The 14,327-nt window shown below is 39.1% G+C and overlaps 1 protein-coding gene across 1 annotated transcript in view; it reads right to left on the reverse strand.

Annotated features, from left to right (window-relative positions):
- Positions 1-14,327, reverse strand: part of LOC110025544 (aconitate hydratase, cytoplasmic-like) — a gene marked incomplete at its 5' end in the record, with an annotated part of 87,173 nt that overhangs the window by 51,930 nt on the left and 20,916 nt on the right. Inside the window, 7 exons of the mRNA XM_020726091.1 lie at positions 2,702-2,777; positions 2,895-2,974; positions 3,067-3,123; positions 3,202-3,344; positions 3,434-3,578; positions 12,246-12,407; positions 12,624-12,809. Of these exons, the coding sequence (XP_020581750.1) occupies positions 2,702-2,777; positions 2,895-2,974; positions 3,067-3,123; positions 3,202-3,344; positions 3,434-3,578; positions 12,246-12,407; positions 12,624-12,809 (849 nt within the window). The remainder of the gene's footprint in view (positions 1-2,701; positions 2,778-2,894; positions 2,975-3,066; positions 3,124-3,201; positions 3,345-3,433; positions 3,579-12,245; positions 12,408-12,623; positions 12,810-14,327) is intronic.

The following is a 14,327-nucleotide window of genomic DNA, read 5'->3' on the forward strand; positions in this document are numbered from 1 at the left end:
ACCTCAAGAAACCCCATTGGTCCTCACGGGTAGGAACCAAACCCAACAAACCCCCTCCAAACCACCTCTCGGGTAAGGGTCAAACAAAGCAAACTGAGCTCCCAACTAGAGCCAAACCGAGCCCAGCAAGGGCCAAAACCGAGCCCAACAAGGCTAAAACAAGACCCAAGCATTGATATTAATTCAGGCTTTAATAGAAATTAAAATTCCAGCCACTTCTAAACAAATCCAAAATCAGTAAGAGCCCAAAGTGAGCCTCCAAACCAAGCCAAAATCGAGCCCAACAAGAACCAAAAACCAAAACAGAGCTCAACAAGGCTAAAACAGGACCCAAGCATTGATATAAATTCAGGCTTGAACAGGAATTAAAGTTTCAGCCACCTGTAAGTAAAACCGAGCCATCCAAAGCCAAGGAACAACCTGCATGTCTAAATATTCCAAGCATACAACGATTCCAACAGATTTTTTAGCGGGAGAGATGTCTCACGAGGAGCTAAACCAAGCCCTTAAAACAAGATACAAAGCTTTCCAGATTAAATAAATTTCCTCCTAACATGCATTTCAAGTAAGGGAAAGCCGCAGGAGCTAAACCGAACCCCCACATATGTATAAAAAAAGTAAAGTGAACTCTCTAGCATTCATTTTAAGCAAGAGCAAGTCTTAAGATGCCAAAACCGAAACCCCCTAGCATGCATGAAAGACCAAATAGATTCCTCAATATCTCATGCCGAACGAAAGATAAACAGAAAGTTTCATAATACACCTCCCAACATGCTTGCAAGAGGAGTATAAATTATTCCAAAACCCTGCTTCAATTATCCAAATCGCTGCCAACAAAAACATGATATGATAAACAGAAAACATGTCATATATCCACCACTTTAAGCAAATATCCAAGTCCAATTTCTAACGCATGCTCACATTTCATCCCCCACATGCGAATATCTCAAAAATATATGACAGTCAAGTAAACTAGTATGATGTACCATCCAACAGGGCCAAGTTCAAAGGCTCGGCAGAGAGGAAAACCGAAAGGAAAACAGGGCACCGAAGAAAAAGGGGGAAAGAAGAGGTACCTCCTTAATGCCAATGTAAAACACTGCAACACAAGAATTCACCTCAAGGAAATGCTCTCACAGAAATCTTAGGATCAAGTGGCCAGCCTGTGGCAGCGAGAAAAATATCGGGAAGAAGAGAAAATTTGTCATTCAAGTGTATCAGGGAGCAAGCTTCCCAGAGTCAAACTACCAAGAAAAGGAAAACCACAGCTCGGGGAGACTGGCACGGCTTCGGGAAGGAAGGCCGCGGGCAGAAAGTGTCGGGCAAGGACGAATGAGAAGTCAACTTTCTTTTGCGTGGAGGAGGAGGAGCTTGGTTGGCTCCAGACCGAGGAAGGAAAAGGCAAGGACGAATGAGAAGTCAACTTTCTTTTGCGTGGAGGAGGAGCTCGGTTCGCTCGAGACTGAGAAAGGGAAAGGTCAAGCACGCGAACGGGAGAAGGAAGGGAGGCAGGGCTCGGGTGCATGAGTTTAGGGATTTAGGGCTTAAAGAGAAAAAGAAATATTTTGCTTATATAAATTAATATATATATATATATACCAATTCATATGCGATTTATTCACGCGCGGCGACGTAACAAAATGGATGTCCTTCCTAAGCAAAATCGGCGTTCCGGAGTGCCGGTGCAGTCCGTTTTGTCATCCGGGGTCGCTCGGACGACGTCGTCGACAATCGGGTCAAAAACGCGTCAAAATTCAAATTTCACAAAATTTCGACCCGCAATCGATTGTTTCAAAAATTTTATTCGAGTCTTCGACAGGTAACGGTGCAAGCGATGTGAATTATGGCGATCAGACGTGCCGATTCTCCGAATTGTTGTGAGCGCGGGAGTGCGAATTGTGCAGAAGGCCACCCTAAGGCTCAAAAGGTCTTATAGAAATTCTTTTTGGGTTTCCTCATGTTGGTTTCACCCTTCTAACTGCTAGAAGTCGCTGCTAGAAGTCGATACCACACACCGATACCACACACGCGAAACTCCAAAAAGGTACAAAAGTGGGTTGGATTTCTAAAACGATGCGGGTCTCATTTCTAAGGTTCTAAGATAGTCGAAGGGAGATCCCTAAGGCTAGATCATAAACTATAAATAAACTCAGGTTTAAACAATAAAGTAAAATTTGATTAGATTATGCTTAATATATCTCATGGGAAAAAAAAACTTCTGATTTTGAAAAGTAGTTGCTTTTCTTGAGTGATCAGAAACTTAAATGATCTTTCCTTCCTCACATTTGATTTCCTAATGATCACATGCATATAAGGAAAGTTTAAAATATTAAATTAATGGCTATCGAACAGCATAAACAGTTCAAAAGAATTAATCTAGATAATCTCGTGTATACTACAATATCAAATATCTTTTCCCAGCGGATAAAGTAACCACATAAACCCTTAAATCTTAGATCTACAAGAAAAAAATGAAAATTTAAGCAAGACAGCTTTCAAAACAACAATTGCAAGAACAACAACAACAACAAGCCTTCATCCAACTAAGTGGGGTCGGCTATGTGAATCCTTTTTCAAAAGTGATTACTAAAATAATTGAAAGCAATATTGCCTTGTAACTTACGCAATGTACAGTTTTCTGAAATTGGTACAATTAGCACAGCACTATCATGCAATTAGAAAAAAGATGTAATGAGCTCACCTTAAATCCCAATTTGTTATCTAAGCAAGACTGCCAATCTTCTTTCATTTCCTTCAAGGGTACTCTATCATGCGGCCTGTCAAGAAAATGATTTCCAGGCACGATATAATAAGATTTCATAAGGCTAAATCTAAGCCTTTCTCAGGTAAAATCGTATTCTCTAGAGGCTCCATGAATATCCTGTAATTCCTACCTTTTAGGTCCAGATATGCACGGCTCTACTTCTTCCAGATTCAGTTCTAAAAAAGATGAATACACTCTTTGAACCTGGGCCTACGGTTGGAATTCGATCAACAATCATAAAATAATAAAGTCTTGCTCATGAGAACTGCAGAAACTATCAACTGAAACAAAAGGAAAAATACCTGACTGTGGTCAACAAACATTTGATTGGCACGCAAGTATGATTCTATCATTGCAACCTAAAATTGACAAGGAATTATTAATCATTAACAATAAGCAAAACAGTGGAGCAGCAGCAGGTGGTATCAATGACTAACAGTTTCATCACTTCTTCCAGTTAGCGTCAGATATTGCAGTGTAACATGATCCACAGGAAAGAACCCCATGGTAGCACCATATTCAGGTGACATGTTTGCTATAGTAGCACGATCTGCTAGTGAGAGCTCACTCATGCCTTCCCCTACAGCCAGAGTAATTGAAACACATGAATAATGATGGAGAAACTGGATAGATGCAACAATAATGCATTAGAATGAATTTTGCAAATACCATAGAACTCGACAAACTTCCCAACAACGCCATGCCTCCTAAGCATTTGCGTCACAGTGAGGACCAGGTCAGTAGCTGTCACACCGTTCCTAAGTTTTCCCGATAACTTAAACCCCACAACTCCAGGAAGCACCATACTCATTGGCTACACGTAACAAAAATAAGTCACAAAGAAAAAGAAAATTGTGTATTAAGAAAATTAACCAGTAAACTAATAAAACCAAAATTAGATGCTACAACAAACGTGACCTGTATTCATTATATCATAAGTATCATTAGTCATATCCCAACATGAATATGACTACTAAATATGCACAATAAGTGTGACCCACATAATAAAAGGAAAAGCATAAAACATGATTTAAACACAATTAATTGAAGGCCAGAAGTAAGAGTGGTCACAATTTTATGTGGGTTTGAGACTATAATTTGTCCACTACTAATGAAGGAATCAAATTTGTTACGGCCGAGTCTGACAGTTTAACATTAACCAAGTCAGGAACTGCAATCAGACGATATTAATATTTCTCTCCTCTTTTTTTATCTCCCCTTCCAGTTGGATTAAAGTGAACGTCGACAAGGCACTTCTACACTCTGGTATTGTTGGCACGGGTGCTTTATTTGGGACAAGCTTGGTCATGGACTTGTGGCTATGGGACAGTTCTTGGAACATTGGGATGTTGGCCAGGTTGAGCTTAGGGCTACTTATTCTTTCTAATCTATATGCGAGACATAGATGTTGGAGTGCAAAAGTATTATCATTGAAGGAGATAATATTAATATCTTCCAGTTCTTACAAGCAACAATGAGGAGGGACAATTAGCAAGGCTTACCAAGTGTGACTCCTAATTTTGTTTTTCTGACTTTTTTTAAGCAAGTTTTTTTGTACATAGATCACCTGATCGTAATAGAGTCACTCATTTTTTTTTTGCTAAGAGTGCCCTTAGTGGTTCATTATTTTGATGCATGTAGATGATGATAAGGACCTTTCTACCATACTTGTAGGTGATAGGGCTCACTTTTGTACATCATAGATGCATACTTGCATAGTTTTTAAACTTTTTGATTAAGTAATGCAACTGTACATTTCAAAGAAAGAAACATTGCAAAAGGAAAACTACAATCATAACACAATATAATTCCAATCAGCAGTAGTCCTTTTGTAAATTAAATCCCTCCCGTCAAATATATGAATCTATATTTTTTCCTAAAATAAACAATTAAATTCAAAACTAAGTTTTTCATCATTTAGTGAACAATTATAATTTTATTGTGCGTTAACTTAATATTAAAATATTTTGCATGAATGTCCTAAGAAAAATATAATTTATTGACAAATTAAACTGTGAATTTTCAATCTTACTTTATTTAACCATTACTATTTCAATATAAGTATTTACTCATTTTAACTACTTTAATAATTCATATCAGGATTGTCGTCATGCCCGAAGGTTTTCTCAAAAACGTACCTATAGGTACTCTAAAAATTTGCACCCAAAAGTTATATTTACCATTTCCATCTTTTTTATCGTGCACGGGTACATCGCATCTCCAGCTAGTATCATCCGAGGGTAATCCTGATTAACTTAATCATTTATATTTCATTTCCTTTAATTATCTCCATTTAAAGACATTGAATAATCATTTTTCCTAGTTTTATTTCCTTTAATTATTAAGTTTACAGCATGCATATAATTATAAAAATATATGTTTAAAGCATTAAAGAAATTCTTTATTAAATAAACATTAATTTAATACAAATAAAAAAATAATTACTCATATTTAATGTCGCAACGTTCTTCTTCTCCGTCTAAACTGAACTTCTATAGCTTAAATCCTGTTTAATTAAACCTATATATATTTTGAAAAAAGACCAAGGGCTAATATATTAAAGAAGAAAAGGTACATATAAGTTGTATGAGATGATCTAAAAAAAGACCCAACTCACACAATACAACACACAAAAATCTAAAAAAGTTAAGATACATAAAGATAAAAAACCAAAAATCCACCAACAGGCGCATAGGTGCTAGGGACACCCCACTTTAGTTCTTCCTCTGACTCTAGTTCTTGAAAGAGAGTCAGCTAACAAATTAGTAAGGTGTGTATCATTACCAGAAGTAACTAAAGTATCATCCATCAGATTTCTGAGCTCAAGTATGTCTTCATTCTTCTTCTTCTGTCTGGATGTGTAGAACTGTCATTTCTCATCCGATGATTGACTCTTGGTTTGAAGGTAGCCGGACAGGTGTAGGACGTTGCACATCATGATCCCCCTGAGTCTGAATAGCATTGACATCTTTTTGAACCTGATGAGGCGGTAATGAAGCAACAGAGATATTTTCACCTGTAATATTAGTGATAGGTTCTAGGGCAAGCAGAGTCTGAAGAATCTTCCTCACCTCCACGATAGGAGGTTCCAAAGGTGAGGGAGCAACAGCAATGTGTGGAGACTGAATGGCTGATATATTGTCTGAGGGAATAGTGACGTCTTCAAGTATATCCTTTTGATGATCGATAGTGTCAATAAATTGGAGTTGATCAGGAGTTGGAATCACTGTCTCTAGCAAAGCACTTTGCTTTTTTGGTCTGAGGTGGTGAGGTAGATAATGACATTGAGAACTGGAGTGGTCGAACATACGACAGTTCGAACAATACGAAGAAAAAAAGCTCAATCTCTACCTTCTGTCAATATCCATGATACTGTGTGCCCAACCAAATTTCCTCATAAGCAAAAAAAAGTAATGTCTCTTTCAACAAGTACTCTAGCTTCAGATGGACGGGAAAGATTAAAAGTAGGAATATCTGTCTTGAGTGGCTTACCATAAGATGAGGCAATCGAATATAACACTTTTTGAGAATACTAATGAAATTTCAGACCAGGAAGGCCAATCCAAACCGGAACGATTGGCGGTTTCGTCTGTGAGTCAAAATCCACAAACCATTTCAGAATTTTCATTGCTCTATTATCAATCCAGATTATCTTTTCTAGCAAATAAGTATCTATAATCTTCTTCATTATTAATTTGAATAAGAATGTGTCTCTCATCTAATAGTCCAATTTTCCACTCCCCAACAATGTGCATAAGTTCAAATTCCTAGTGAATAAGCTCCATTTCGGGATAACCATATAGAAATTTCCCAACCAAATTTAAACGACAGGAGGAAGCAAATTGAATACCTTCAGCTTCTATTGAATACCTTCAGCTTTAAAAAAGATGGCAGGCTTCTCATTTTTTCTACCAGGTTTCTTGATGTCCTTCTCTCACTCAAACGAATGAGAGAAATAGCACGATTTAAGTGTACCTGAGACGTGGACACCCGTGAGGGCAGCTACATATGATCTGTCTGAAGTCATCCCCAAAATAAAGGTGTGGCCTTAAGAAGAAAACAAGGAAAAGTGGCGTAAAGAAGCTGAAAAGGAGAACATCGGGAGCGCGATGCAGAGGAGCTGCAAAGCGAGACGGGAAGTGTAGACCGAAGAAGCAGAGAGGGAGAACACCAGGAGCCGCACTGCAGAGGAGCCGCAGAGCTAAGACCGGAAGGAGCCGCAAGGGCTGCTCGCGAGACGGGAGCCGCAGACCTGAAGATAGCCGCAGAGGCACCTGCGAGACGAGAAGCCACAGAGAGCCGCACCGTAGAGGAAGCCGAGAACTCCCGAGTCGGGAAAGCTCGCAAGACGCAGGGAGACGGCGCGAAACAGAAAAGACATCGCCGTAACAGTATCTAGGGTTTGCCATCAGGCGAAACCCTAGCAGAGTCAAGCGGGAAGGAAGACAAAGTCATCGATAAACCTACTATATAACCTGCCCACTCGATATCACCATATGCAAATGGTTCCAAAAAGAGAAAATACGAAAAAATACATAAAATACCTAAAGAAAATAAAACCAAAAAGTGTCAAAATCCTGATTATCATGTAACTAAAGAGTGATCCAATTTTGCCTTGCCTCTGCCTCTAGTTCTAGTAAAGAAGCCAGCTAATAAATTGGTGAGATGAGTGTCATTGCCAGTAGTAACTAATGTATCATCCAATAAATTCCTGAGCTCGAGTCTGCCCCCATTCTTCTTCCTCCTGGAATAGACTTGTCATTTCTCATCCGAAAATTGACTCGCTTGGTCAGTGGATTGGTCTAAAGTGTGTCAAACATGTGAAAGTGTTGAACATTAGAATCAACTACTTGTTGTACAAGCTGGTCTTTTATCAGATCGGGGGAGCGGGAGCCTTCTCGTGTGTCCTGGCATGTAAGCGAGTCTTCTTCAATAACAGTGAGTGGTATAAACACATTTGGATATGTACCTGTATATGATGTTCTTCATCAAGAACTGCAGGGTTGGCAAGGGGGGATCCATAGGCAAATCCTATCTTGTGGGAACTTCCTCCACAAATTGAGCATATATGTCCATAGCAATGGGGTAAGACCCATCTTTGTTTGTTTGAGCTTTAGCTTTCAAGTTTGGATGAAGCTTGTGACATTTATCAAGCTTATGTCCAAACATCTTATAGTGGGTACAATAAAAAGGTTTATGTTCCATTACAATTGGTTGCCAATATCCATTGTGAGTTGTGTCCAGCCAGACTTCAGTAATATCAAGTAAGGTAATATCTTTTTCCACAAGTATTCTGGCCACAGAAGGCCTGGTTAGGTTAAAGGTGGGCATATCTAGCTTCATAGGATCTCCAAGAATAGCTTCAATAGAATACAAAACCTGATGATTAAAGAAATGCAACTTGAGACCAGATAAACTAATCCACACCGGAACTGTAGGAGACTCGTGATTTGAATCAAAATCAGGAGACCACTTAAGTAATTTTATTGACTTGTATGCAATGTTGAGATTTTTTTTCAAAGAAAATCCGAACATAATCATCAGCTAGGGTTAACTGAATCAACACATATCTCTCATCCAAATATTCAACTGTTCACTTGCCTACAAGTTTGAGATCGTCAACACTCTTTTTGATAACTTTCATAGGTGGGTGTCCTCACTGAAATATCTTAATAAAAGCGAACTTAAATTTCTCAGTTAGAGTTGAAATTTCTGAATCAGAGAAAAATAATGTTGTTTTCACACTCTTCTTGCTTATCTTCTTAAGAAAATGGCAATCGCTCGTACTATCACGACATTTCTTGTAGATTGAGAGGAAAACAATAGTAGATTCCGCAAGATGATTACTCATCACGTGGGCAAAAGAAGCTTTGTCGGGATGAACCGAAGAAGGAAGCGCCGTAACAACGATCCTTCAGCCCGCAGATACAAAAGCCAAAGAAACCAAACAGTCCAATCCGATGCAGTGCGACGACGCGCGTCGGGACGTCGAACCCGCGAAAACAGACGCATGACGAAAGAAGCAAACGTGTATTGATCGAAACAGCAGAAACACGAGCAGCACAGGCATAGCTCGATCAGCCCAACAGTGAGCAGGCGCAGCACGATTACGATCGGCCCTACAGCACAGGCGCAACTCAACGAAACAGGCGACAGAACAGAGGAGCGTACTCCCCTTCTTCTACGAGCGTGGAATACAGGTAGCAGACGCTAGGATTTAGTCGTGAGGAGAAACCCTAGTAGAGCCTCGACGAAGCAGACGAGTCATGCTATATATATATATATATATATCGAAATGTCTGCTCTACTAGGGTTTACTCTGGGAGTGATTCTATCGCGTCTTGAGTTGCCCTAGATTCTTTACGCTAGTTCCAAATCGTAGCCTATTTTGTCGTCTTGTCGTGCTCGGAGGGAAGCAGTTTCGTCGTCTCGTCCTCTAAGGACGAGATTGCATCGGCCTCGGAGACCGCATCAAAGCTGTTTCGTCGCCTTGTCCTCGAAGAAGGGGATTTCGTCGGCATCTTCGTGCTCGAAGAAGAGGGTTGGAGACGTGACGAAGCTGCTTCATTGACTCGTCGACCCCAGCCGCTCGCTTGATCTACGTGGCACCTCTGCTTGACGTCTCCTTCTACTGGTGATGGCTTCGAACCAATCTTATGCTGCTGCCCTTGCGGGTGACCATGCATCAGGTATTCCTAAATCGTGTATGTTCACGCCTTCATTTGCTCTGTCGGAGGGTGGCGAATTATATTTCATCAAGAAAACTGGTAGGAAGAATGGGAGTTAGTCATCTTTTTTACTGAAGTTAAATGTAATATGTTTGTTTCCTCTTGTCGCCTGAATTTGGTCGGGATATTCCTTTATGGTCATCCCAAATTGGAGCTTATTCGTAAAAAATTTGAGTTTATGCAATGAGTGGAAAATTAGGCTTTTAGATGGGCGGCACAACCTTATTCAATTTAACAATGAAGTGGATTACACACGTTTATTTGCTAGAAATCTAGTTTTGATTGATAACTGAGCGATGAAATTTCTGAAATGGACTATGAATTTTGACCCACATACAGAACCCCCAATAATCCCGATCTGGATTCGCCACCCTAGGCTAAAATTTCATCATTTTAACCAAGAAGTGTTATACTCTATTGCCATAGTCTATGGTAAGCCACTCAAAACGGACATTTCCACGTTTAATTTTTCCCGTCCTTCAGAAGCCAGAGTGCTTGTTGAAAGAGACATCACCTTAAATGCTCCTGAGAAAATTTGGCTACGCTCACAACGTCAAGGATAATGGAAAAGCGTTGTTATTGAGTCTTTTCCTATGCACTGCTCTAACTAAAGTATGTTCAGTCATTCCAATTCTCACTGTTACCACTCACCCCCATCTAAAACCACAAAAACACAATGCTCCTTCAGAGATCCCCCCTCCCCTAACCTCGCCCAATGTGTATCTGTTGAGAACCCTTTCCTTCTCAAAGTTAGTGAAACTCTTGATCATCACAAGGATATCTCTGACCCCAATAACATCGTGGAAACCTTACCATCTAGTCCACGGCCTAACGTTGTTGTAGGTTCAATTGTCCCCACCGGAAATTTTTCAACTCTTCAGCCTCTACAAACTGCTCAAGAAGTAGGCCCTATAATTTTGAAGGGAAATGATACTTCTATTACTCCAAAATTTTTGTATACTTATGTTGTGGCCACCCTAATCTTGGGGGAGTGCCAAGCTCAAAATGTGCAACAACCTGCAAACAATCAACACGCTATGGATCAACACATTGTAGCTGCTCAATTGGGCACTCCATTATTGGAGTGTCAAGACAATGATGGGCAACAATTTGCACCTATTCAACAATCATTGGATCAACATATTGCCTTTGACAAGATGGGAAGTTCAACGGCTGAGGATTGGCAAGTTCAAACATATAAGAAAAGAACAAAGGAAATTCTGAACTCAGGCGTAGACAGGATGGCACATTGACTGTCTCGAATGAAAACCCATCTACAAGGTGTTTGTTGGACTCCCTCCCTAAAACCAGAGGGAGGGGGAGTGGTCAAACCCTCAGAGAATGGGATTAATCCCCCCACCCCCAACACACCCCACCCCTCTTATTTACAAATCACATCTACATCTAATATTCAGCACAATTATTCGACATTGCGGTGACAAATTGCAGAATTTTCGCTCCATTCAAGATACTCTCACGAACGTCCTCATATGTCATTTTAGCACTTCAATGGTTGTTTTGGAGCCTTGCTTGGGGATATTTTTATATTTTTTTTTGGGGTATACTTTATATTTTTTTGGCTTTTTGGGGTGCCTTGTATACCTTGTGAGTGGGTTTTCCACCCACCCACTAAATTTTATCAAGAAGTATCCAGTGTAGAGGCAACTCATATTTTACATATTCTAGAACCTATTGTCGGTACTACTGTTGGTATTCTTTCTGCTTCAGCTCTACCCCATCAGGTTGATTCTACGGAAGAGAAATGGCAGGTTTACACTTCCAGAAGGAAGAAGAAGAATGGAGATCTACTAGAACTCAAAAGTCTTATGAATAATACTTTGGTTACTACGGGTAATGGTCAGCACCTTACCAATTTGCTAGTTGGATCTCTACCGAGAACTAGAGCCAGAGGCAAGGCTAGATTAGGATGACTCACACTTTTTCAACTCCCGGGTGGTTTTTTGGATTTTTTTTTATTTTTGTATGTACCCATCTTTTACATTTTTTTGTGCGTGTTGTACCGTGTGGGTTGGGTGTTTAGGCCCACCCATACAAACCTATCTGTACCTTTCTCTTTAATATATCAGCCATTTGGCTTTAAATATATATATATCGAGCCAAAACTAGTCAACGCGAACAAACAAATCTTTGTTTGTGTTCAGGTCATTTATATTTCGCGTGCAAAAAAAAAGTGAGTTCAGCTCGTTTGCTTGGCAAACAAATCGAACTCAAGCTACTTAACGAGACGAACGAGTTGTTCATGAACAACGAGCCGTATTGACAACCCTAATAGTGGCAATATGAAATAGGAATATTTACATATATACCACTAAAATAGTGGTACTTTTGAAGTGATATGAAAGATCTGGGTGGTATAAATGTCCTAGACAAAGTTTAGGTACTAGATTATGTAAATATATAAGAATTAGGTGGTATATATGTAATCCCTATAAAATTTTCCGATCAAAACTAACATGCACTCAGGATCACCAAGGATTTCATGGAACATAGATATACAACTAAAGGTCAACATGTGCATCTTCAGCATACACAATCCCATTCAGAATACTTGATGGAGTCATCACATCAAAGTAAAGCAAAAAGAGTGATAACATTGAGATAACCTCTAAGAAAATGGGTAAAAGAACAGTAATACACTATAAACAATAAAGGTTGGAAGGGAACAAGCATGTTCACAAAAAAAGATGAGAAACCATGACGCTCAATTGTAGCTAAAAGTAAACCTTCTATACCTGACCAAGCATTGCAGCTTCTGCTTCAATTCCACCAACTCCCCAGCCAGCGACACCTAACCCATCGATCATAGTTGTGTGTGAGTCAGTTCCAACCACACTATCTGGATAAAGAATGCCTTCATTGTTGAAAACAACACGACCAAGGTATTCCAGATTCACCTATAAAATTTGTAACAAAAGGTATTAGAACTCGACATGGTATTCCAGATTCACCCACAATATATGTATCAAAAGGTATTAGAACAAGACGTAAATCAAACCTTGTGATCTAGCACAAATTCTAATTCCTTGATTCTACCCTAAATTTCTAATAAATAAAAGCCATAAAATGAAGGAAGAAAATTATCTAGAACCATACTCCGATAACCATATTACCTGGTGCACTATACCAGACCCTGGTGGAACAACTAGCATGTTGTGGAATGCATTTGATCCCCATTTCAAAAAGGCAAATCTTTCCTTATTGCGTCTGAATTCAAGTTCCATATTTGCCTGGACCGCATTTTCTGATCTGGCAACATCAACCTGGACTGAGTGATCAATGACAAGATCCACAGGTACCTAAAAAAAAAAAATCGTTCATCATATTGTCATTAATGTCCAAAAAGGAAAGAAACGGAACACAGATTCGCGTCTAAGCTGTAACCATTTTCAGTCAACAAAACATCTAAATTAGAAATCAAGAAATAATAATTATGAAATCAAAGCAAACAAAATGCACGCACACACAAACACAAATAACATAGGGATAGACCATTAGTTCCTTTTTTTTGGAAGAGATGTGTCAGTGTGTCGGAAGGAAATATGAAGGAGAAAGGGGAAAACAAGAAATAATAATTATGAAATCAAAGCAAACAAAATGCACGCACACACAAACACAAATATCATAGGACCATTAGTTCTTTATTTTTTGGAAAGAGATGTGTGTCAGTGTGTCGGAAGGAAATATAAAGGAGAAGGGGTAATATAAAGGAGAAGGGGTAAAATGACAACAGTAGAGGGATGGCAATTATGCCTTGACAAAAGATGAAATGAAGTATCCAATAATTGATTTGATTGATTGAGAACCACAATACAGAGAGGGACTCGCAACTTCTGACTCTCGCTAGCTGTGATAAAGAATAAGAGTTCATTGTATTAAATATTATATTTATTCACCTTATACAGTGAAATAGGGATGAAGATGTTAGACTGGCAGCTACAGCGCCAGTCTAAAATTCCCCCTCATGCTCCACAGAGTCGAGTGGTCCCACTTAACCCAAATTGAGCTTGACATATAATTTGAAGGCATGTTTCAGGTGCAAAACTAAAAGGGCAATTTAATCATCTGTTAGTTATTATTGTTTGGTATAAACAGGGCTTCATAGATTTGGGTGGAGGTGTGTGAATGTTGTCTTGAATCTAGAATAACTTACCTCTCGAATTGTAGATTTATAATTTATGTATTTGTCGGCGCTAAAAGGGGATAAAGTTAAAAGTTTGTAGGTGATTTGTTCAAAAGTTGTCCGTAAGAAGCTGTCGGTCACAGGAACTGAAGTCTCGTCGCCCGCTTCGGAAGGACGTTTTAATTTATATATATATATTCTATCCCAAAAGATAAACACTAGACTTGAGGGTAAGTCTCGATCAAATAAACTAAGAAATATATGACATCTATTTGATATGTGAAACCATTTTATTTGCCTACAAGTTCCCCTATTTAATAAGAAGAATTAAATAGGGTTTATAGCTGGGTTCAGAAAGCTTCCTATAAGGGCAAAACCCTATAGTCAATTACATCTTAGATAACCGAAGTCACCTAACTTAACTCTCGATAAAAATCAGGGAATATTATCTTCAAATAGGTCAAAAGGGTAGGACTTTTCAACGAGATCGGACGAAGAGGTGTGAAATAGGAAAGACTCGAATCTGGAACATTGTTGAGGAATCCAAACGAGAAAGAACTAGGGGAGGTCGTAGATCCGGAGGCGAACCCCGGTGACTTCCCAGTCTATCCTATGGTTTGGCTTCAGTATTGAGAAGAAATTATTATAGTGTTTCATCCTGTCAATTTTATTTAATTAGGGCTTATATTTGTGT

This window comes from Phalaenopsis equestris, unplaced genomic scaffold, assembly GCF_001263595.1.
Source record: "Phalaenopsis equestris unplaced genomic scaffold, ASM126359v1 Scaffold000301, whole genome shotgun sequence".
Lineage (NCBI taxonomy): Eukaryota > Viridiplantae > Streptophyta > Magnoliopsida > Asparagales > Orchidaceae > Phalaenopsis > Phalaenopsis equestris.